This window comes from Symsagittifera roscoffensis, chromosome 3 (assembly GCF_963678635.1).
Source record: "Symsagittifera roscoffensis chromosome 3, txSymRosc1.1, whole genome shotgun sequence".
NCBI classification, from domain to species: Eukaryota; Metazoa; Xenacoelomorpha; order Acoela; family Convolutidae; genus Symsagittifera; species Symsagittifera roscoffensis.
Window position 1 is genome coordinate 49459792 of NC_087064.1, and position 21472 is coordinate 49481263.

General features: G+C 39.8%; 2 protein-coding genes across 6 annotated transcripts in view; both read left to right on the forward strand.

The window, feature by feature from the left end:
• LOC134842977 (isocitrate dehydrogenase [NAD] subunit gamma, mitochondrial-like) overlaps positions 1 to 17100 on the forward strand; it is a 342547-nt gene extending 325447 nt beyond the window's left edge. For 2 of the 3 annotated variants that reach the window (XM_063859527.1, XM_063859526.1), the window contains exons 2-11: positions 12028 to 12084; positions 12159 to 12209; positions 12607 to 12642; positions 13368 to 13465; positions 13750 to 13983; positions 14182 to 14385; positions 15209 to 15368; positions 16342 to 16526; positions 16640 to 16700; positions 16821 to 17100. In XM_063859527.1, the coding sequence (XP_063715597.1) occupies positions 12037 to 12084; positions 12159 to 12209; positions 12607 to 12642; positions 13368 to 13465; positions 13750 to 13983; positions 14182 to 14385; positions 15209 to 15368; positions 16342 to 16526; positions 16640 to 16700; positions 16821 to 16925 (1182 nt within the window). In that variant the 5' untranslated portion in view covers positions 12028 to 12036 and the 3' untranslated portion in view covers positions 16926 to 17100. The remainder of the gene's footprint in view (positions 1 to 12027; positions 12085 to 12158; positions 12210 to 12606; positions 12643 to 13367; positions 13466 to 13749; positions 13984 to 14181; positions 14386 to 15208; positions 15369 to 16341; positions 16527 to 16639; positions 16701 to 16820) is intronic. The other variant, XM_063859528.1, reaches the window with a different exon arrangement.
• LOC134842979 (uncharacterized) lies at positions 8363 to 12017 on the forward strand. 3 transcript variants are annotated; one of them, XM_063859532.1, is made up of 7 exons: positions 8368 to 8981; positions 9176 to 9287; positions 9356 to 9454; positions 9535 to 9687; positions 9761 to 9955; positions 10024 to 10098; positions 11069 to 12017. In XM_063859532.1, exons 2-7 carry the CDS (start codon positions 9198 to 9200, stop codon positions 11177 to 11179), a joined length of 723 nt encoding a protein of 240 aa, XP_063715602.1. In that variant the 5' UTR covers positions 8368 to 8981; positions 9176 to 9197; the 3' UTR covers positions 11180 to 12017. The 3 variants fall into 3 exon arrangements, with proteins under 3 accessions (XP_063715603.1, XP_063715602.1, XP_063715601.1); XM_063859533.1 differs by having other exon boundaries at positions 8363 to 9287; positions 9356 to 9421; XM_063859531.1 differs by having other exon boundaries at positions 8368 to 9287.
• Positions 17101 to 21472: the final 4372 nt, after the last annotated feature.

Sequence of the window (21472 nt, forward strand, 5' to 3'; positions counted from 1 at the left end):
TTCGAACAGCTCGAAAGACCATCATCCGTTTCTGACTTAAGTGATTTAATAAGACCTGAAGAATCTTTTATTTTCTGCAATCGTCTCAAGATACAAATTTTGTCCCTGTGATTGGGACAATCAACAACTTCATTTTGTTTTGAGTTCTCAATTGTTTCATATCGAGTTTTAACCGGTAAAGCATATCCCAGTTTCCTCCCTCTCTGTATCGTGATCGGTATATCAAGGGTATTCAACAAGACACTGACGCAGAGGCCGCTCTTCGTTATCGAAAATGATCTTCCTAAAACAGCAGCACTTTGACTATTAGGATTCGGAACTATGCACATTTGCTTGTTGTCACTTAGTTCATTGTAATTTTTCATCCTCAAACTTACGATTGCCGCTTCATTAGCTTTTAGCCTCACCCTCCTACTCAAGAATACCGGTGCTTTGTTTTCATTTGCCATTATTAAATTTACCGGTTTGATTGCGTACCTCCTATCCGGGTTCCGTATCCTGAACATTGCGTTATTTAGATCAATCGTTACGTCGAAATTCCTGATGAAGTCTCTGCCCAAAATGAATTGGTCAGATTCATCTAGGTTTTCTACCACGATAAAGCTCATCCACAGGTTACGTTCCCCCAAATTGAGGGCTATTATCGGCGTCCTGCCCAGCACCCGAAGGGCCCCTTTGTTTGCAGCCGACAGCCGTATTCTCGAGTCTATCAAGTCACCTTTGTCAAAGCCCATCCTCTCCCAAGTTTCGATTGGTATGACGCTCAAGACTGCTCCCGTGTCAAGCAACCCACGCAACTGAGTCTTTTTGCCACTTATATCCAGCACGTGCCCTGTCACATCTGCCTCCGTCCCGATGTGCATTGCATCTTCTTCAAGCATGGCGCAGTGTCCAATCGATCTCACTTTCAATTCTTCTTTCCCTACGTAGATTTGTCCAATTAGGTCTTCGTCACATGTTATCATCGTCTTGGTATAGATGTTAATCCCATCTATATTTAGCATCACCTCGTGTGGACCATAAGCTTCAGTATATCTGCTATCAACACGTACCGACTTGCTGCCCCCTCTCATGAGTAGTGCTCTCAAGGCTCTAGAAGTCGTTTGTGGGCTTATACAGCTCAAGTAATCTGCGTACACGTCAATGTGCATTATCGTCTGGTCGCTCGGTTCGCTCAAGTTTCTGGTTACCTCGTGGCCGCCCACTGTGATTATCGACATTATGCTAGCCCCAATTTTCGATATGCCGAATGGCTTTCCCGTCACCATTTTTACAGTGTTACAATTCCCCGTCTTTGTTGAGCCCGGTACAGCCTCTGGTGTTTGGTTCGATCCGGTTAATGCTTCGTTGAAATTCTGTCTTTCGATCTCCAGCTTTAGTCGTTGCTCTATTTCTTTCGCAGCCAGATCCTGTTTTACTTTGGCAATTGCTTCCGTCGCCACTTTCTCATAGTTTATCTCTAGCGAGTTCCCAGCCGCGGACTCTATCGCACCATTAACATGTGTTACAGCTTTCACTGTGTTCGTCGGCAATTCCGTGCTTGGTGCTCCTAAGTTCCTAGATTCAAACTCGTTTTGTCTATTCCGCTGATTCTGCACTGCCGCTAATGCCAACTTATGTTTGGGGTGACTCTGGTCCTTGACCGCTTCCCAGAACAAGGGACAATCCATTCTGAAGTGCCCCTCCTGGTTACAGAAGAAGCATCTTGCGCCTATCTTGATGATTAAGCCACTATAGTACTCGTGTTCCTCCATCTGGCTCATGTCCTCCTCATCTGGTGCATATCCTAGACTCTTCATGCCTTGTTTGTATGTTGTGCAGTCAGCCACGTGGTGATCCGCCGACCCGCAGTTCGCGCATGATCTGCGCTTGTCCATGTCATCTCTAGGCTTGTACCATGACGACCTCTGGGGTTGACTTCCCCCTTGCGCGTTCCTGTTTTCTGTATATGAGTATTTCTTGGGTTTCATCAGCATGTATTCCCTTGATTTCTGTCTCATTTCTTCTGGGGTTGGTGCGCTGTCTTTCGACAATGTGTAGTATGTTGCTAACATTGTCCTTAAGTCGTCACTTTTTACCCCATCAATGAACTTCGAGGCAATGCTAAAGTTTCTTCTGTTTGTCGACTCCTCTGGGTCACTCCTTCTTCTCAAGCTCTCGAGATCATCTAGGAACCGATCTATTGACTCGTCGTCCCTCTGCCTTCTCTTTTCAAATCGCATCATCGCTTGGTGACCCTTCATGCCTGACCCGAATCGATTCAGCAATATCTCGAAGATCTTGTCCGCGGTATCGCGTTCTTCTTCTTTCTTTGCAACCACGCATTTCAATGCCGTGCCTTCCAGGTTACTGAGTATGGCTGTGCATGCTTGCCTTTCATCATTTAAGTTATCTTGTTCTAGATGTAATCTCATCACTTCCACCCACGTGTCAATGCATCCATCTGAGTCGTCTTTGAATTCTTTTGGCTTCTTGAAAGTTTTCCTTGATTTTCCGTCTCTCCTATCGCTCGAGTTAGTGTTCCTCGTGGCGAAGGCCTCTAGAGTCCTGTTCATCATCTCCCAAGTGCTTGCCCACGTCATGGCATCCGGACCTGCGTTGCTGCTAGCTGTTGAGTCCCCCGGACCACTCGTTGTGTTTGAATTCCCACTTTTCATGATTGTTTTATCAGCCGTTGGTGCTATGCTCACCGTATCCCGGGTTAAGGGCAACGGTGTCGATTGCCGTTTGCCCCTTTGTGGTTCCACAAAGTCAACTCTGGTGCCTTGCGTGCGATCCGCTGCCGGTCTTTCTTGTGAGGTAGAATTTCTCAAGATTGCATCCAATTTCGTCTGTATTGCACATGAACTTTCGGCCTGATTCTTGCTTATTGTGTCCAGCCTCTTTTCCAGGCTACCTATTTGGCTGTTGACATCATCATATCGGTTTTTCAACTGTTGCAAATCTTTTTTGATGTTCCCTTCTCGTTCTTTATTGGTGGCTTCTACCTTATCTGTCATCTCCTTGAGTCTCTCGTCTGTTGCCTTAGCCAGGTTAAAATAACTATCCAGATACTCGTGTTTGTTGTATCTTAATTCTTTTCTTATCACTTCTCTGTCCTCTTCGCTGTGCTTCAGCTTTTTGTCGATCTGATTCAGTTTTGCCATCAAGTCACCTAGCTCAAGAGTAGCCTCTTCATGGTCAGCCGTTGGTCTTTCTTCGGCCGTTGCTTCTGCTTTAGTTTGTTCCTCTCTCGGATTGGCTTCTGTCGTCTTCGTGCTCACTGTCCCAAATGTTCGTGCTCTTTCAGCTTTTGGTTCTTCAGTCACGTTCTCTTTCGTTTTTATTCCGACCATCATCGCCAACCTTTCTGTAAAAGATGTCTTTTTTACTTGAGAGTCTTCTTTCATCGTTTCTTCGGTGTTGCCAATTGCATCTTCCACATCGTCTATTGGTGAGAACTTTATGGGTTTCGGGTTTGGTTCTTCTGCATTGGGCATTGGAGTTGACTCCGTCGTCTTTTTCTCCAGTTCATCTACGCTCTGGTCTGGTGTCTCTAGGTCGATTTCGATTGTAGGCTCCACCTGTTTTTCCCTCGCATCTTCTCGCGTCTTGCTCTCGGTGCCACTCCTCGTGCTGACCATGCTAACTGAAAAGTTATTTCTTGTTTTGCCTGTGCCCCTTGATGTTGTTCCACGCAGCGACGAGTTATATTTCGTGTTTGATCCACTTGACCTTTTTTCAAGCACCGGTACCCTACTCCGTTTCATTATTTCTATTTACAATTTCCCTTATTTACAATATTATTATATACACAATTCTATTCTAAGAATAAAAAAAAATTTTGTGGAAACAAATTCTTAAAAGAAAATATACAACGTGATAAAAACCTTGTTCCAGTTCTCTAAAATCTTCAAGTAACTTTCTTTATTCGTGGTCCCAACCGTACCGGGTTCCAATTAGTCTTGTTCTGTCTCAATTCTGTCTTAAAATAACTTGTTGTAATTTTACTTCAATTTTTATACTGTCCTAAGACTTCCAGTTACCGTCCCTACTCTTCTTCGTACCGTCCCAGGCTTCCTTTTACTGTCCCAAGACTGTTCGGTAATGTCCCAGTACTCCGTCAGTGTCCCAAGACCCCTGACCCAAGGCTAGTGTCCCAAGACTACTGTCCCAAGGCTAGTGTCCCAAGACTACTGTCCCAAGGCCAGTGTCCCAAGGATAGTGTCCCAAGACTACTGTCCCGAGGCTAGTGTCCCAAGACTACTGTCCCAATGCTAGTGTCCCAAGACTACTGTCCCAAGGCTAGTGTCCCAAGGCTAGTGTCCCAAGACTACTGTCCCAAGGCTAGTGTCCCAAGGCTAGTGTCCCAAGACTACTGTCCCAAGGCTAGTGTCCCAAGACTACTGTCCCAAGACTACTATCCCAAGGCTAGTGTCCCAAGACTACTGTCCCAAGACCACTGTCCCAAGACCCTTGTCCCAAGACCCCTGTCCCAAGACCCTTGTCCCAAGACCACTGTCCCAAGACCCTTGTCCCAAGACCACTGTCCCAAGACCACTGTCCCAAGACCCTGTCCCAAGACCACTGTCCCAAGACCACTGTCCCAAGACCCTGTCCCAAGACCACTGTCCCAAGAACCTGTCCCAAGACCACTGTCCCAAGACCACTGTCCCAAGACCACTGTCCCAAGAATGTATCAAGACCACTGTCCCAAGACCACTGTCCCAAGACCCTGTCCCAAGACCACTGTCCCAAGACCACTGTCCCAAGACTGTATCAAGACTGTTCTGGTCCAACACTGTCCCTGGACTTCTTTGGCACTGTCCCAAGGCTGTTTGACAAGTGTCTGAGCGGTGGGACTTCTCTCTTTTTCGTTATTTGGACTTCTTGATTCACTGTGCCTTGTACCACTACTCAAGCTCTAGTAAAATTTCCCCAAAAACCCTTTCTTAAAAGCCAAATGCTGACCCCCCTTTTTTTCTTATTTCTTTTTAGTTACCTCTATTTCAATGTTCCAAGCAACTTGAGACCAAAACCTGTGCGCAGGTATCTTGTGATCACCTGTTCGTATAAAAACTAAACACAAATCCTCCCCAAAATGCAACCAAAAAATCCAAGCCAGAAAAAGTAATAAAAACTGAAAAATGAGCCCACCTAAACTTCAAAGGTGACCAATGTCTACCTTTCGTCGAAAAAAAAAATGTCTGGTACCTAATTTCCACGCGTTTCCTTCCCCCCTGCTAGCGATCTTATGGGGTATCACAAAAACTGTCTATGTCCGTTTCCCCCTACCGATCCGACCAGGGTACCTACCTTAACCTAATTCCAATTTTGGATATCCGTTTCCTATGACCAACGCGTGTAAATGACTAATGTAACTAAATCAACGATGTCGACCAATTAGTTACTCTAATTTCTCTCCTTTTTACAATTTACAACCGCCAACCTCTAACTTAACCAGCCCCCCTTCTAACCTCCCCCCTTTTTAGCCCCCCTTCTTAAGCCTAAAATCACCTTAAGCGCCGGGTGCTAAACCTCTCAAGAGAAAACCGTAGACCTGTCTCCAGGCCTGCTCAAGTAAAAACGTTTCTCAAAACCGGTGGATATCGCTTATCCAATTTTACACTTATTTCCTATAATGTAATTTGAATTTCAACGATACCCATTCTGCTCAACTTGAGAACTCGAGAACTGCCAAATCCTTCTTGGCTACTTTCCCACTCGACTGGTCACCTCTTCCAGTCCAGTCTCCTATTGGTTCAGCTCAAGTGCTCCTGAACCGCTTTCCCACTCGGCTGGTCACCTCTTCCAGTCAATTCTCCAATTGGTTCAGCTCAAGTGCTCCTGAACCGCTTTCCCACTCGGCTGGTCACCTCTTCCAGTCAAGTCTCCAATTGGTTCAGCTCAAGTGCTCCTGAACCACTTTTCCACTCGGCTGGTCACCTCTTCCAGTCAAGTCTCCTATTGGTTCAGCTAAGTTCCAAGCTATCTGAAAACCCTTGACAACGCCCCACACTCGGGCTCTTTATTAAGGTTACTGGATTAAATTACTAGGTTGATCGAAACGATGGAACTTGTAAAACAGTATGGGTATACTATTTAATTAATATAAAGGTTTGATCCAACTAATCTGGTGTCAAAGTCACTGTCTTTTTTCGTTTTATGGTTTTTGTTCCTTTTTCTATTCTTTTTTGGTTTTTGTTTCGCTTTTTGTCTTTTTGCTCGTGTTTTTGTCCCCCTTGTTTTCCCCTTTACTCGGTTAGCTAAGCCTCGTTCGGAGAGCGTACCAGGAAGTTTTCTTGAGTTTTCTTAAAAAGCTATCACGGTACAACCGGAAGGTTTGCACGTTCCTGTCGAACCGTACCGCCGGTACTCTAGAATGGGCATTCAGCCCGAAGCTGTCTCAAGTGGGTTCGACTCCGTAGTCTTGATGTCGTAAACACCCAGGAGCGCCATAAAAACACTATGTAACATTCGTCTACTGCAGTCACACATGAGGCTTAAGAAAAATAGGCCCTATAACCATTGGCTCAAGAGTCAGGGACACTATCTCTTGTGTTTTTGTACCTCAAATCAGTCGGAGCCAATTCGGTTCGCTTGTGACATGAGACTACGACCCGTTACAGCTTAAAGGCTACTACTAAAATATCCCCCCACTCTAGAATTAGAAACGTCCCCATACTTAGGTCTCTAGATACCCAAAATACATGAACGCCATTAAAAACCGGGTTGGAACAATCCGTTAAATTACTTTTTATTAGACAGTGGAACTTTGATCCATTTCAGATGGATCAACCTAAAACTCGCCTTACCTCAACATGACAATTGTAAAACACACTCTAGAAATTTAAATTAGTACTCACATTGTAGCACGCTCAAGAATCAGGAAGTAAATAAGTCGGTGTGCAACTCAAGAATCAATAAAGTAACTAAATTGAGTTTAATGTTTGTCAGTTTTAACGACAAGAACAAATTTGTACTCTAGAATGTCAGTTCTCGTGAACCATTGGGACACTCTAGCTGTCCACCTTTCCACCGAAGGTTCACTCTAGTCCAGTTTAGAATAATACTCCAATCACAACAATCCAGTTCGTGGGGATGCGCTCGTCTCTCTTCTAGATGGGACAGCTCTACTCTGGATTATTATCGCTACTGAAATTGCGATTAGCAATTTTCCACTGATTTTTCTAGCAACTTTCCCGCGATTGTCACTCGATCGTTCTGACTTCTCTTTTCTGATTTTCAGTTATCGCGAGAAAATCGTGCATGACAGGTTCCATTCGAAATTTTGAAAAATTTAATTTCACTCCAAAATTAAGTGTTTTTTGCTTCTCTCAAGGTCAAACTTCCAAATATGACCGACTGGCACATTCTTTCCCCCGATCACGACTCAAAAACCAATCCCTGAACACCCTCTTCAGTTCGTGCCCTTGTCTTCGAGGTACTGGGTCCTGACACTTTCGACATCGTAATCTGCCTTGCCAGTTCTTCGTTGCCATCGGAACTGATTACAATCTCTTCCCATGCCTTCAGCTGTTCGTCTCTTCCCATGCCTTCAGCTGTTCGTGGGCCCGCATCCACTCCCTTTGCTCTTGTAGCCTCTTCGCCTGATCCGGCAGACCCTTCACTTTAGATTTCCTAGTCAAGCAAAAGAATTGTGCAAACTCAGGCCCATGTTCTTCGCCAAGTCCTCCTCCAAGTCCTCCTCCAAGTCCTCCTTCAACTCTTTTCCAACCCGTGGTTATCGCATGGGTTAGCAAGGGACTCTTGAAAGCTTCCGGCCCTATCTCGGCCAGGAACTTTCGATACTCCGATACTCGTTCTGATGCTTCTTCATGTGATCTTTCGTCTTCGTGTACAACCAAGTCGTCACCTTTGCTCGAAAACATGGGAAGAATCTTATGCGACCTCTCACGTGCCTCACCTCCATGGGTATAGAGAAAACTTTGCACGCAGTCTCAAACAACTCAAGCCTCCGGTTGTAATCAATGGCGTGTATCGATTCCGCTGTTGGTGCCCTCGACTCTCGATATTTCGTCACGTTTTCCTCGATCCACCGCAACGCCAGCGTCGAGCTCTCCACAAAAAGGGTGACCATCTGCTGATGGTTGGGTAACCCGACTGACCGAATTTCTTCCACTGCCATATCAAGTTGAGGTTTGAATACTCCGGATACCATACTGTCTGTGCCAGGCAGTGGCATGGGCATTCCTTATGTGTCAGGTTGATACTCCGGAGGTTGCTTTCTCCCGAAGCTTCCAACAGAGGTTCAAACTCCATCATTTTCTCATGTGTCACGTCATTTTCAACCAACTGCTAGATTCCTTAAAGGAAAACAGTGATCATTTTGATTCTTTCTACCATTTCTACAAAACTTTGTTTCAGTTCACTGAAGATACAAAAGACATGTTCGAATTGAATAATCGTGACACAAGGATAAATGACAAAAAAGTGATAACGAAGAAGGTCAACTTCGAATTGCGGAAAAACTTTTAGATCAGCTACAGATTGGAATATGTTGCCAGGAGAATTAATTGACCCGAAGACCTTGAACGCTTTCAAGAAAAAACTGGACAATTATTGGAAGAAAAGCGGAATAAATAAATTTGAGACGAATTAATCGAAAATGAGTACATCATGAGCTGATCGATAGAAGCGACAAAACGCCTAAAAAATCAAAAAACAACTGAACTGATCTGAACTGAGTTAACTTAAGTTTTTGGCTCAGTTGCCGCTCAATAATGTTTTTCGAATTTTTATTCAACGCCTTCGAATGTGTTTCTGGAAGTGTTTGCGCCAAAAAACCTTATTCCACACTGCTTTTTGAAGTTGTTTATTTTTTTTTACTGTTTTTGGATGCAGTGGCTTTCCTTTTCTGTGTGCTAGCTTGCAAATGTGTTTTCATTGTGATGTCAAAAGTGGGGTGAAGCTCCGCTTAGCCTCTGTGTTCATTATTGTTATTTGAATTTCAGGTGGGCGTTCCTGGCCGTATAGTTCCCGTAAGGAATTTTTATAGCTTATTTTTCGTGAAGCGTACAGATGTTTCACATCCAAAGACATGATTGTTCCCTTCGAAACTTCGAATTTGCTGTCGTTTTTTACCCAAATCTTCCTTAATCAGTGTGGTCGGAACATCTGTGGTACTTGCACAGTAACCGGCTATCCGTGTTCTTTTATGCGTCTTCATTTCCAGAACTGTTGGCTGCTAGTTTGGAATGCAACACAGAAGATTATTATTTCTTGCCGGTGGAATTAGTGGACTTATCCTTGTGTGGCACTTCTGCAAGGGGAGACGACATATAAAAGTATGAAATATTTATGCGTGCTGCTATAGTTCAAAAAAGTTGACTTGTTTGATAATGTCTTGTTTCAGCTCGCAAAAACGGCACCCTTTTCCAAGGAGTCAGCGAAACCGAGAAAAACAAGGCTAAGAAACATGGTGTCATATTTCGGATTTAAAGAAGCTCAAAATGTTATAGTCTTAGCTTCATTTTTTTGAGTCCATAAATCAGATTTTGTGGTTTTCATAGTCATGGAATTTGTTTATTACAGGACACTGCTCTTGTTCACCGCTCAATAAATCTTGCAGTTGATGCAATTGTTGGGTTACAAGCGTCGAATCAGGTTGACAGCGAAAATGTTGCTGCGGCTTTTGATTTGCTGAGCAATATCGTTTGTTATCCGGAAAGTCTTGCATTTTTTTCAGTAAGCTCAAATCCTCACTTTCTCTAAAATTGTCATAGTATGATGATAACTTTGAGTTTATCCTTGTTTTTAGCCATCGTTTGTAAAAGTTACCACAATTTTCTGGGACAACTCAAATAATCTGGAGAACCAAGTTGTCCTAGCTGGGCTGAAGTTTTACTCTAATGTAACTCTGAACGAAGAGTTTTTGGGTAAAGTTGCTACTAGTTGTGTAATTCCCTGTGTTGAACTTGTCGAAAATAGTTCGGATCCGGAGTTGCGTCTTAGTGTTAGTTTTTTTTAACAGTTTTGTTAATGGATTCCGAAGTTTCATATGATTTTGTTTGTTGTCTTTAGGCCTTAAAAGTGTTGGTGAATGTTTCATCTTACACAAAATGCAATTCATTTATTCAAGAAGCGCTTTCGGTTCAAGTAAGTAGAAATCCAGAATTTATTGCACTCGTGTTTAATATGTTTCTTGCAATCGGAAACTAGATCCCTTTCTACATAAATGAAATAGCCACTAAAAATGACACAAATATTTTTTGCCTGAACTGAGCTCTATGGATGACTAAGTTGATGTGGAATAACGAATGCCACATTTATTAGCGCCCTTAAGTAATTTTTGAGTCTAAATGTCAGTTATGCACAGGAAAATACCTGGCATGATACTGCGTAAGCTAAGCTCGCCGATACGAACAAAACATCGCCAAAACATAGCGGCATAGAATTATCTTTACACTTGCGAGAGCAAGTGTCTTGTAATCGGGAACTAGTTACCGTAAACCAGTTTTACAAATCTGTGAGAAAGTTTGAAGTTGCTTTATTAGTAAACCTGTGCAACTTCGAGACTCTTTCCCTCTTGGCCGAGAAGAAACGCGGTTGGCTTTGCACCTCAATGGCTGAGGTCCGAGTCCCTGGCGGACCTTGTTTTTTTTCATTATGTATGAATTTGAAAAAAAAAATGTTCCGGGAAAAATTGAATTGTCGGTCTTTTGTTTGTCAGCTTGTGTTTTGTTGGCTTAGTTGATGCATCGGGGAAGTTTTTTGTGCTGTCAGCAGTTTTCATTGCAGATGCAAGTGTTTTAGATTTTCTCCTTAATTTGTAAAATGAATAGCCCTGACGTTGTATATTTTCCTTGGTTTTCCTTTTTTCGCTTAAAAGTTAAATTCGGCCTAAATGGTTTCAGTTTATGTGTTATCGACTGATGTACGTTATTTTGTGTCGCTTCAATGGGGAAAGTGATTGATTTTTTGAAAAGTTCGGGTTTCATTTAAACTAACCCTAAATTACACTGAAACTACTTGGTTAATTGATAAGGAATATATCAATTAACAAGGAATATAAGGAATATTCGCTCGTGTGTAAAGTAAGTCTTCTTTTTCAAATTTATTTTTTCAGGGAATCGATTTATCTCGCTGGAGTCTGCGTGCTGTAAACCATGGTCAACATGAAGAAATAGAGAAATTGAATTATCTCGAAAATAATTTGAAAATGACTATTTTTGCATGAATAAGTCTTGAAAATGACTATTGACTCATGAATAAGTCTTCGATTTGAGTTTATCTATTTGAGATTAAAACTTCGGAAATTCTAACTGATTCAGCGAATTAGATGGCATTAAGATAGAAGTTATGTACGCGTTGGAAGGCTCTTTGTGACTTTAAATCAACCCGGTTTTTCCCGTCTTTCATTTGAAATCAATCAGTGTGCACTGCGGCTATCAGGTGGCCTGCTCAACTGCTCTTATAAACACGTCTGAATTTGGGATCTCTAAGCTACTGCTAGAAGTTTTTGTTCCGACTTTCTTAACGAAAGTAACGGAGTATTTGTGCTCGGGTTGGGTTTTTTTAAACTAATTTCGACTTTTTAACTAGCCATTTTTGGCGGATTTTTTAAATATCATTCAAAAGATATTGTTGTCCTGAGCTTAAATTTGAAAAAAAGGCATGTGGCTTTGAAGGTTGCCATTTCGCCCAAATTGGGACAAATTACGCGCGATGTATTTCAGATGTAAGCAGAGATTTAATCCGTCTTAGAAATCGTTCCAAATTGGTTGAAGGCAGATAATTTGCCATAATTGATATGTTCTACGAGCGAAATTCACCACTTTGTACCTAATATGGCGTGTGGGGGGATGATTTTCACAAAATAAATATCAAAATAAACAAAAAATTAATTTTATTTTTATTACATTCAGTTTTCATGTTTGTCATTTGCTTTGCAAATTCAAAAGAACCTGGTATACATAACATCGGGAGGCTTAGCTTTAGAAGTTTGTTTCGTTGATAGAAACAAATGATCGGAAAAGGTAATAAAAGGTAACTCTGATTTCTACATTTCTTTGAGATGCTTTTTTCAGATTCAAAATGGCTTCCAGTAAACTCAGAGCGCTTCTCAGACCCGACATCTTATCAGTATGTTCAAGTTAAGATAAAAAAGAAACAGTTCGGGACGTCATTTGATTTTCAACAGTTGGTTTGTGTTTCAGCGTGTCAAGACAAAGATGAACTTCGTGCGAGCTATGAGCAGCGAAACATTGGTAAGCAGCTCGGTCGAACAGTTTTCGAAGCTGGAATCTTTTTTTTGGCTAATTGATTTTGCTAGACAAACGTTAGTTTTGAAATTCGTTGAATTCTTTTGAGACCCCCGCTTTTAATCTCAATTTAAAGCGTTAACTGATATGTTTTTTCAGAAGGCTCATGGCTATAATATTTTCGAGTGTTCTATAAATGATAGAAGAGAGCGCTTCTTTTTACTCTACACATCTGTCACTAATCTCGCTAATTAATTATTACTGCTCTTAATAGAATAAAGTGATCTTAAACCACGCTAAACGTTTCCGGGATTTGACCGCAATTGATTTTGAACTTCAATTCCATTTAGATTGTTGCAGTTTATGATCTTCAGATGGATGATTCTTTAACTTTGTTTTTCAGCCCTGGTGGTATGCGAACGCTCACCCGGAAAGAGATGTAAATACTATAAATAATAGCTGGTCATGTTTTATTAATCTGTTCACTTAATAACCTGTTAACGTTAGGTGTCGTGCACTTAGTATTTTCAAAAGCATTGCGTATGTCTGTCGTTTAGTTGACGCGCTTTTCATTTCAACGCGGCGCTTTTAAAAGGCAATATTTTAAAGATGCTTGATTTTAAAATTTTGCACTGATTCAAATTTTGCATGGCATGTTTCGCCAAAAACTGGCAGCAAAATTATTATTTAAGTTGTATTTCAAAATTGAATTCTTGTGTTGTTTTGAATGCTTTTTGTCCTGTCGCATAATTGAACAATTTCTCGCATTTCGTGTTGTCGTTTTTTTTTAAATCTTACTGCTTCAATGATATCGTTTTTTTGAGTCGCTTTGCTTATAGCCGGATGTTCCCTCCCAGGAATTCTGTACCCCACCACTGAAAGGGTCTATCTGTTATGCTATATTTTTTGGCAAAATAGGGTCTCTCAGTATCCTGAGAGAGCTTGGAAAATCAATTTGGTTGGTTAAAGACGGCAAAATATTCAAAATGCCCCTGTCTCTTGTAGAAACCTAATTTACTTGAAGACAATTGTTTCTTAAATTAAGGTTTCGTCAGTAGAAAGTTGATCAAATTTTGTGTGAGTGGGTTTTGTAGTGTAAATTTTAAAACTGCTGGGAATGAGAGTGACGTAGTGAATGTGGTCGAGTGGTTTGCTGTGTTCTAGCTCCCTCCCACCATATACGGAGGTCAGCACGTAGTAACAGCTGTACCAGGCGACGGAATAGGACCAGAAATGCTGGAGCATGTCAAGACCATTTTCAAGTCAGTACTAAATGTCGCACTCCGCTTTTTCGAATAATTTTCATAAATGTATTCATTACATTACGTTTCTGTTGTTTTGCTACTGAAAACTCATAGTAGGAAGCATAAGAATATCTGATAATGCCTATCGCAATTTCTTAAGTAAAAACTGTCGCTCAATTTTAACTGTGAAGCAATGGGAAAATCCGGATTATATCTCTTTTACACTCATTCTTCTGACAGATCTAGCATGCAAGTGTCTTGACCTTGACTGATTATGGTAGAATAAGTGATGATGTTTCCAGGCACCTCCAAGTCCCGGTGACGTTCGAGGAAGTGCACGTGGGCCATGAGATAGAGACAGCAGACCTGGACATGGTGCTGGAATCAATTAAGAGGAACAGAGTGGCACTGAAGGGTAACTTAGAGACACACAAATTCAGAGAGGGCTACTTCTCCAAGAACCACTACATCAGAGAGAGGCTGGATCTGTTTGCAAGTGTGACCAGATGTCACTCCATACAGGGAGTGCCCACAAGGTGAAGCAAAGAACTCTGGCACACAATTTGGATTAATGTTTCATCGAAGATCTTTAAAAAAATCCGCGATCTTTATTTTTCTAACCATTCTGTAGCTCTACACACCGCCAATTCGGTTAAGTAGCAAATCACGTTGGGCATTTGGATAGCAAAGTTATATTCAAAAACAAGCACAGCTGATGTGTATTTTATGTGTAGACACAAGAATGTGGACATTGTTGTGATCCGTGAGAACACGGAAGGAGAGTACTCTATGTTGGAGCACCAGAACGTCCCGGGAGTGGTTGAGAGTCTGAAAGTGATCACGAGGAACAAGTGCACCCGCATCGCCAAGTACGCATTCGACTACGCCAAGTCCCATGGCAGACACCGCATCACCGCCATACACAAGGCAAACATCATGTGAGCTGACATTTTGTTACTTTTTTGCTGCTGTGGCCACGAAAAAGGAGGAACTTTTTGATGGGGTGCTTAAATTTTTTTAACGCAAAATCAGGTGCAACGAATCTGCTTCAGATGGGTTTGAGTGACATATCACATTAAATTCCTTTCAGTCAGACTTCCATCGATATTTAAAAGTTAACAGAAACGAGCGTACTGTCGTATGACGTAGTCACTTTTTTGCCAACTTAACTCACAAATAAATTTGATAGCATCGGCAATTTGGTGATAGCATCGGCCCACTTTTGGTGATAGAAACGGAAATTGAATAGCATCTGTAGCTGTTTTATTGGTTGCTAGTGTTAGCCCACTTTGAAGGTAGCAAAAAACTAGTTTTTGAAGCTTCCTTAAGTGTATCCCAGGAGTTTTTTTGAAATGTTTCTTTCCTTTTAAAGCATCCCACAGAAGTTTTACATGAGCAAAATTTTACAAGAGCCCAGAAGATTTCAAATCATGACGTCATCATCCTACTAAATACATTAAACAGCTTTTATCATCATCAACATCAGCAATTCTAACATAGATTGATTTTGTCAAAAGCAAGGCTATTATCCATTTTCCCAACCTCTGAGTTTCAATTTACTTTTGACTTTTAAAACTAGTTTAACATGGTCATAATGCTATCAAACTTGGCATAGTGAAAAACAAAGAATTTTGAAGAGATTTGCTCCTCATACCTGACATCGTAACAAAACGCCTTTAGCCATAATTACATGTAAAATAACTATAAAATTAAAAAAAGTTTGAAGGGGTTAGTGGAAAAGAGCCAAATGCATTTTTACAGGAAGCAAGCTGACGGCCTGTTCCTTGAGTGCTGCCGAGAAGTGTCCAAATCATATCCGGAAATAGAGTTCGACGCTATGATAGTGGACAACACAGCCATGCAGCTGGTATCCCGCCCGGACCAATTCGATGTCATGCTCACGCCCAATCTATACGGAAACGTAATGGATTTCAATTTTTCCAAGTTAATGTTTAATATAATTCAGTTTTCATTTATTCGATATTCCGATTTTTATTATCAACAATGGTGTCTGGCAAAAAAGACACATGACATTAAAGCGACTGATAATATATTTCCTCGGCTGAGGAACTGCTACCCGGTTCAACAAGGAGCACGTTAGCACTGCTCAGATCCAATACGTCCCCTTTTTACACTTGCCAGCGTTAGTGTATTAGTATGAAACTTTTTTTTTTCTAACCTCACTCGCAAATGATAGTGTTTATTACAAGTGTTCACTTATTTAACTTATGATATAATTACGGTCTGTAGCAGTGGAAATTTCATAGCGTCTGTTCTGTGCTTTGTTTGTGGCTAGTGTTTGTGGTTTAATAAGCGTCCGTGGCTGAGTGGTTAGTGCGCGAGACTCAAAAGCTATAGTTAGCAGATCGAATTCCAGAAGTAGCCCAATTCTTAAACTAATTCGAGGCCTATTTCTACTTTTTCATATTGCACTTTTTAGAGCTGCTTTTTGTCGCGTTCTTGCTATATGGGGGACGCTTCGCCTCTATGTTAAATACCTATCTTAATAGAATAGACCCCAATGTCCCCCCAAACTGTCCCCACTGTCCGTCCCCCCATACTACCCTCCACCTCTTTAACTGCCTCAAACCTGGCCGAACTGACCTCAAGTTACATGTGGCTACAGTCGGCCGAATTAGCAATCTTCCTTAGACTCGGGCTAAGCTCGCATGACGCGCCACCTGTGTGCAACTAACAGCAATATCCTGAAAATGTATCACAGAAGTTAATGGAAGTGTGGTCAGCTTCATACTTATCTAGTTTTGCAAGCTATTTTTAACTTGAATAATTGAGCTTTATTTTACGGTTAAGCGTATCTAGTTTTCTAAACTGAAGAGGAACTACCTAAAGCGCAAAACCCCATTTTGAAAGTTCTCTGATTTTCTATGTTTTAGGTGATCGTAGCCATGTTGTGTGGTCTAACTGGCGGACCTGGACTGACTCCCAGCTACAATCTAGGTCACTACTACAAGATGTTCGAGACTGCCACCAGGAACAGTGGAAAGAGCCTGGCAGGACAGAATGTGGCTAACCCAGTAGCCTATTTGAGAGCAGCTGCAGAAATGCTGAAGCATCTGCAGTATGTTTCTCACTAATTTGGCTATTTGTATTTCATAAAGTGAAATTGAAAAGAATCTGGTGTATTGAAATCCACACCGATCTACTTGAATCTTTGAACTATTTTGTTTTCAGATTGCCGCATCATTCTACATTGATCAACAAAGCTATCTTCAAAGTTGTAGCCGATGGCAAAGTAAGTTATTGAAACTTTTTTCAACAATGTGAGGCGAGTATGTGAGTTGAAATTGTAGTTTTATTTTTAAAAGTATTCTTCAAAAATCCACAAAAAATCAAACATAAAATTTATATTTAGATCCGAACAGCTGACATTGGAGGCCAAAACACGACAAACGAAGTAGTTGATGCAATTTTATCGGAGCTACCCCCGAATCCTGCGAAGATGGCGGCCAGAGCTTAATTTAAACACAGCAAAATAACCTCAAATTTTATCGATAGTCATTAAACTCGTGGTCGATTGAACACACAGAAAGAACTTTAAACTGCAATTAGATGAATAATGTTTATATTCTGTGAATTTACTAATATTTACATTCAGTGGGCAACAGTCTCAGTCGGAAAAAATAGTTTTTTTTTCAAGTTCCTACGCACGAGTTATTTCACTTCCTTCTTTTACACTTTATTACAACGACTTTCAATTATAGTAAAAATTCTGTTAATTAAAATCGAAACCATGCTTTGGAAGCAAATTTGGTAAAAGCCGGTAGTTTCCCAAATGACATAACTACCATATGGCATCAAAAAGAAACTTATCCCAAATGGCATAAATTTCAATTTTTCATTGTAATTCAAACGTTTTATATCAATTTCGAATCTAACATTTTGTCAGGAATGAAAACATGTGGATAAGATTTGGAATTAATTGCTTCCAAACAAATGCAAAGTGACAAATTTGTCGAAAAATTGACCAGAAGAAGCTTATCAATAACCGCAAGCGTATGCTTTTCGCTTTTGATAAAAGAATCGTAAAAAATTTTCAAGATAAAATGTCAATCAACATTTGAATTGACAACTTGACTAATTTTCTCAAATTGTTCTCGAAAAAGCTTTTCTCGATTTTTTCAATGCAACTGTAGCATGAAAATCATGCAAATTGGGAAACTTTTCTTTTTTAGGCCATTTGAAACGTAATCCTAAAAGCCTACCACGTTAAAAACAAAGGTCGGGTAGGCTTTTTGGCAGATTTGTTTCCGATACATGTTTTGATTTTAATTTAAACAGTTTTTACTATAGTCGAGAGTGGTTTTGTAATTAAGTGTAAAAATACGAAGTTATTTTAACTGATACAGGTCTTGATGACTTTTTTCTGTAAAAGATTAATGCTCTAATAACTACAGAAGTTCATTCATACATATTAATGTTCTTATAATTGCATTTAAGTATGTGCACTTTTTGATTTCAATTCGAATTCACCTAATTGGATTTCAGTTGTTACTTTCCCAGTGGAATAGGAAAGTTTTCTTATGATCCAGTTTCCCTAAATTGTGTTAACTTAATCAAAGAAATGTCACTCAAAAAAGTCTTGAATTTCAGAGCTGTACCTGATAAAAAAATTTTCGGAATTTGAAGTTGGGCGAAAACTTCAAAAATCGAAAATTATTTTATTTTCGCGTTTTCTTACTTATCAATTGCTAAGTTACAGCCTCTGATTTAAGTTTTTTTGGGTCTAAGGATTATCATTTGCGTCGCTTCGAAGGCAAAATATTTTAGTTTGCTGTTGTTTTTAGAAGGATGGGTCTAAAAATAGAATGTCAAAAATCTTTAGCTTGAAAATGTGTGCTATTAGTTGTTTTTGGCTTAACAGTTGTCGAAGCAGTTCTTGTTGCCTTATTTGTTGCTTGAAGAATTAAACTGTAAAGCTTTCTTAGGCTGTTCACGAACAGCATCCAATATCAAGGTGTGAAATTTTAATGATGTTTTCAACTTTGTCAACCTAATTTTTCGAAAAAGTTTGAGACGCCCGTCTCTTTGTCTTCACTATCTTATAATGCTATGTTTTTGTTGTATCGCATGGCAAGTGTTTCGAAGCTTCGCTTCGCCGCTAGAATAATAGCAATGACAAGAGAATTGAACTTTTGTCAAGGTTTTACACTTAATTGAACAAATTTTATAAATGGGAACTAGTATGTTCCCTTACACATCTTTTACACTTTTTAGAAATGGTGTGGTTGCTTGATCCATATATTGGGCTTACAAGAAACGCGGATGCCTTTGTAACCCAAGGTCTTCAGTTCGAGTCACGACCGGACCATTTTTTTTGTATAAATTAAATTGAACTTTTATCCGGGAAAAATGAATTGCTTCTTCCTTTTTGGCTTAAAACTTTCATTCGGTCTCAGCTTAAATTTCATTGGCTTAGTTATTTTATTTTGCGTTGCTTCAACCGCAAAAAAGACAGATTTTTGAAAAAAAAGGCAGTTAGGTTCTGTTGCAAGTTTTCTTAAATTGAAAACGTTCTTGCGCAAAACTTTTATGACATCTTTCTGTTTTTGGATCAGTAAACGTCTGCTCACTTGCTGCCGGCGTAGGTTCTAAGCTTTTTTTATCCTAGTGGTTCCGTTTTTTGACTGTTTTTCGGATTTTTTTTTCAATCCCTCTAATATGTTTTTTTTTTTCGAAATGGTTATTTCCGTCTTATTTTCTATTCGCTAGCTTGCAGTGCTGCGTGTGCATTATATCGCTAAAAATTCGAAGTTCCTCTTTGTTTCTTGCACTTTTCTGCAAAATCTTGCAATTTTTTTGCAAGCCTGGCGCTTTTATTTCAAACTTGGGGGCTTAATAAAAAAACTTGGTGTTTGACTCAGAAAAGTTGCTGACGTAACAATGGACCTCCATAAAGGAAAAAAAGAACAAGCGGTCGTTTCAGCTCTCCTTTGAGAATCGCTGTCGCGACCTTCTAGCACATTGTCTGCGTTTTTCACCGTAGCGAGATAAGCAAGGGTGTTGCAACCGGGTACTGGACATTTAACTTCAATAACACTGTTGATACAACAACCAAAAAAATTGTTCAATTTCTCTACCCCTGAGCCACCTATGGTGGGATGTTGTATGTTTGCTGTGTAGACGATGTAATGAGTTTTTTTGTTACCGCTGCTTATTTACGTAATATAGTTGTCGACTTATTTACCTAAAATATGTTGTATCATAATCCTGTCGTATCAGTTACTTGAGTCGAATTAGACCGTAAAATTTGAAGGTTTCAAATCAAACTCTGCTAACCTCTGATACTACTTAAATAATTCAAGTTTTTAAAAATTATTTTCTGATTTTGTTTTTTTTTGCTTTTTCAATGTAGGTTTGTTCGATTTTTTTGCGATACTTCTTGAGTGACATGCCTTAATCTATCGCTACTGCGAGTTTAACACGGTCACCTATCGTTTGCCAGCTTAATTTTGATTGATCAGAAATCTTCTAAACAATTACAACCGGGACGACTAAGGTACTAGATTCGAACCAGGCCGGGACTTGTTTTTTTGCAAACTTGAAAACTTCCATCTCCCAAAACATATCTGGCTAAAAATTGTCGTCTAATTTGTCTGAAATTTCCGTGCTGAAAATATTTTTCAAAGCATGTGAAAAAAGTTTTGGTTTTGTGTTTACCCTTGTAATCAGCAAAGGTGTTGCAATCGGGTACTAAACATTTTTCCCGTAAACAACTTTGTTCAGAGAATGATCTCCAATTTCAAGATCTCCTTTATCGGCACGTTGCACGTTTAGCACCTCGAGTTATGGTGCCTAGAGATAATGCGTTACTGCATCTCATGGCAAAAAAAATAGATGTAAAATTTATTTTTGTAGGTTTAATTGGTTCAGGCTCAATTTTTGTCGGCTTGTTTGCCGGTTGTTTTTTTTGAAAACTCCCTTAAATTGATTGATAAACTCGTTTCGAAAAAAGTAACACAATGAAAGGCTTTTTCATAGAAGAATTTTGCACGCTTCTTTAAACACGCTAAGCTTTTTAGTTTGGAAAGAAAAACCTTTAAAGTAACACTCTAGCTTGAGAAGACAAATGTTTGTCTTTCGAATCCGACCGGAACCTATTATGTGCAAACTTGGTTTTTTTTAATTTTTCGCGCTATCATCGGTCTGCCTATTGTTGTCGACTCGATTCGCGTAGCCCAATTTTTTGAAGTTTCAGCTTTCTTCCAAGTTGATGTAACGCCCATGCGTAAGACAACAGAGCCCACGAGTTCGGTTCCAGTCGGGACATGTTTCTGTGCAAATTGAATACTTTCAGCTATTTAAGATTTTTCTTTCTGCTATTTTTGCTGAAATAGTCCAAATAATGAGTTTGAAAAGCTTTTTGTAAAACTTTTAATAGTGCAGGCAAATTTGTTCAGGATATTTTGGGCTTTTTGCATGTTTTTTGACAAAAACGGTTTTTGAAGTTTTTTTAAATTATTTTTCATTAATTTCAATCAGATTCATTCAGTTTTGACTCCCAAGTTTTGCGAAGCTCAGCTTTGCTTTTGTGTATAAATTGCGAGCTTACTTGTTTTAACTTTATAGAATTTTTTTTCGAGCAAAAACTCATTCGACCTAAATAATTTGGAATTATGTTTCAATTATGACGTCAAAGTTAAGATTTTCAGATTTTCATATCTCATTTTTTTCATGACATTAGTTTGTTGTTATTTGCACAACGGATGTTTGCCCAAATTTTGGCGGTTCTCTGTTAATCGGAGAATGTTTTTCATGACAACAATTTCACTTTCACTCAATAATTGTTTTTGAATTTTCGATAAACAGAACATCATTTCAGACAACATTTTGAAGTCTTTTAGTTGTGGTTTTTCGAAAGGTTTTCCGTTTTTTTGTGGATGTAAAAATTCTCTTTTTTTCCTGTCTGCTAGCTTGCAATGCTATTGTTGTGGTATCTCAAGGGATGCGAAGCTCTGCTTCGTTTCTGTGTTTAAAAACAAAAATGAGCCATTTGAAAATTTTACA

What these genes read in the sequence shown, in the direction of transcription:
- LOC134842979 (XM_063859531.1), top strand. Translation starts at nt 9,198, where the DNA reads ATGCAACACAGAAGATTATTATTTCTTGCCGGTGGAATTAGTGGACTT. An exon ending in AGGGGAGACGACATATAAAA is followed by an intron (nt 9,288 to 9,355) that starts GTATGAAATATT and finishes GTCTTGTTTCAG; the next exon opens with CTCGCAAAAACGGCACCCTT. An exon ending in GATTTAAAGAAGCTCAAAAT is followed by an intron (nt 9,455 to 9,534) that starts GTTATAGTCTTA and finishes TGTTTATTACAG; the next exon opens with GACACTGCTCTTGTTCACCG.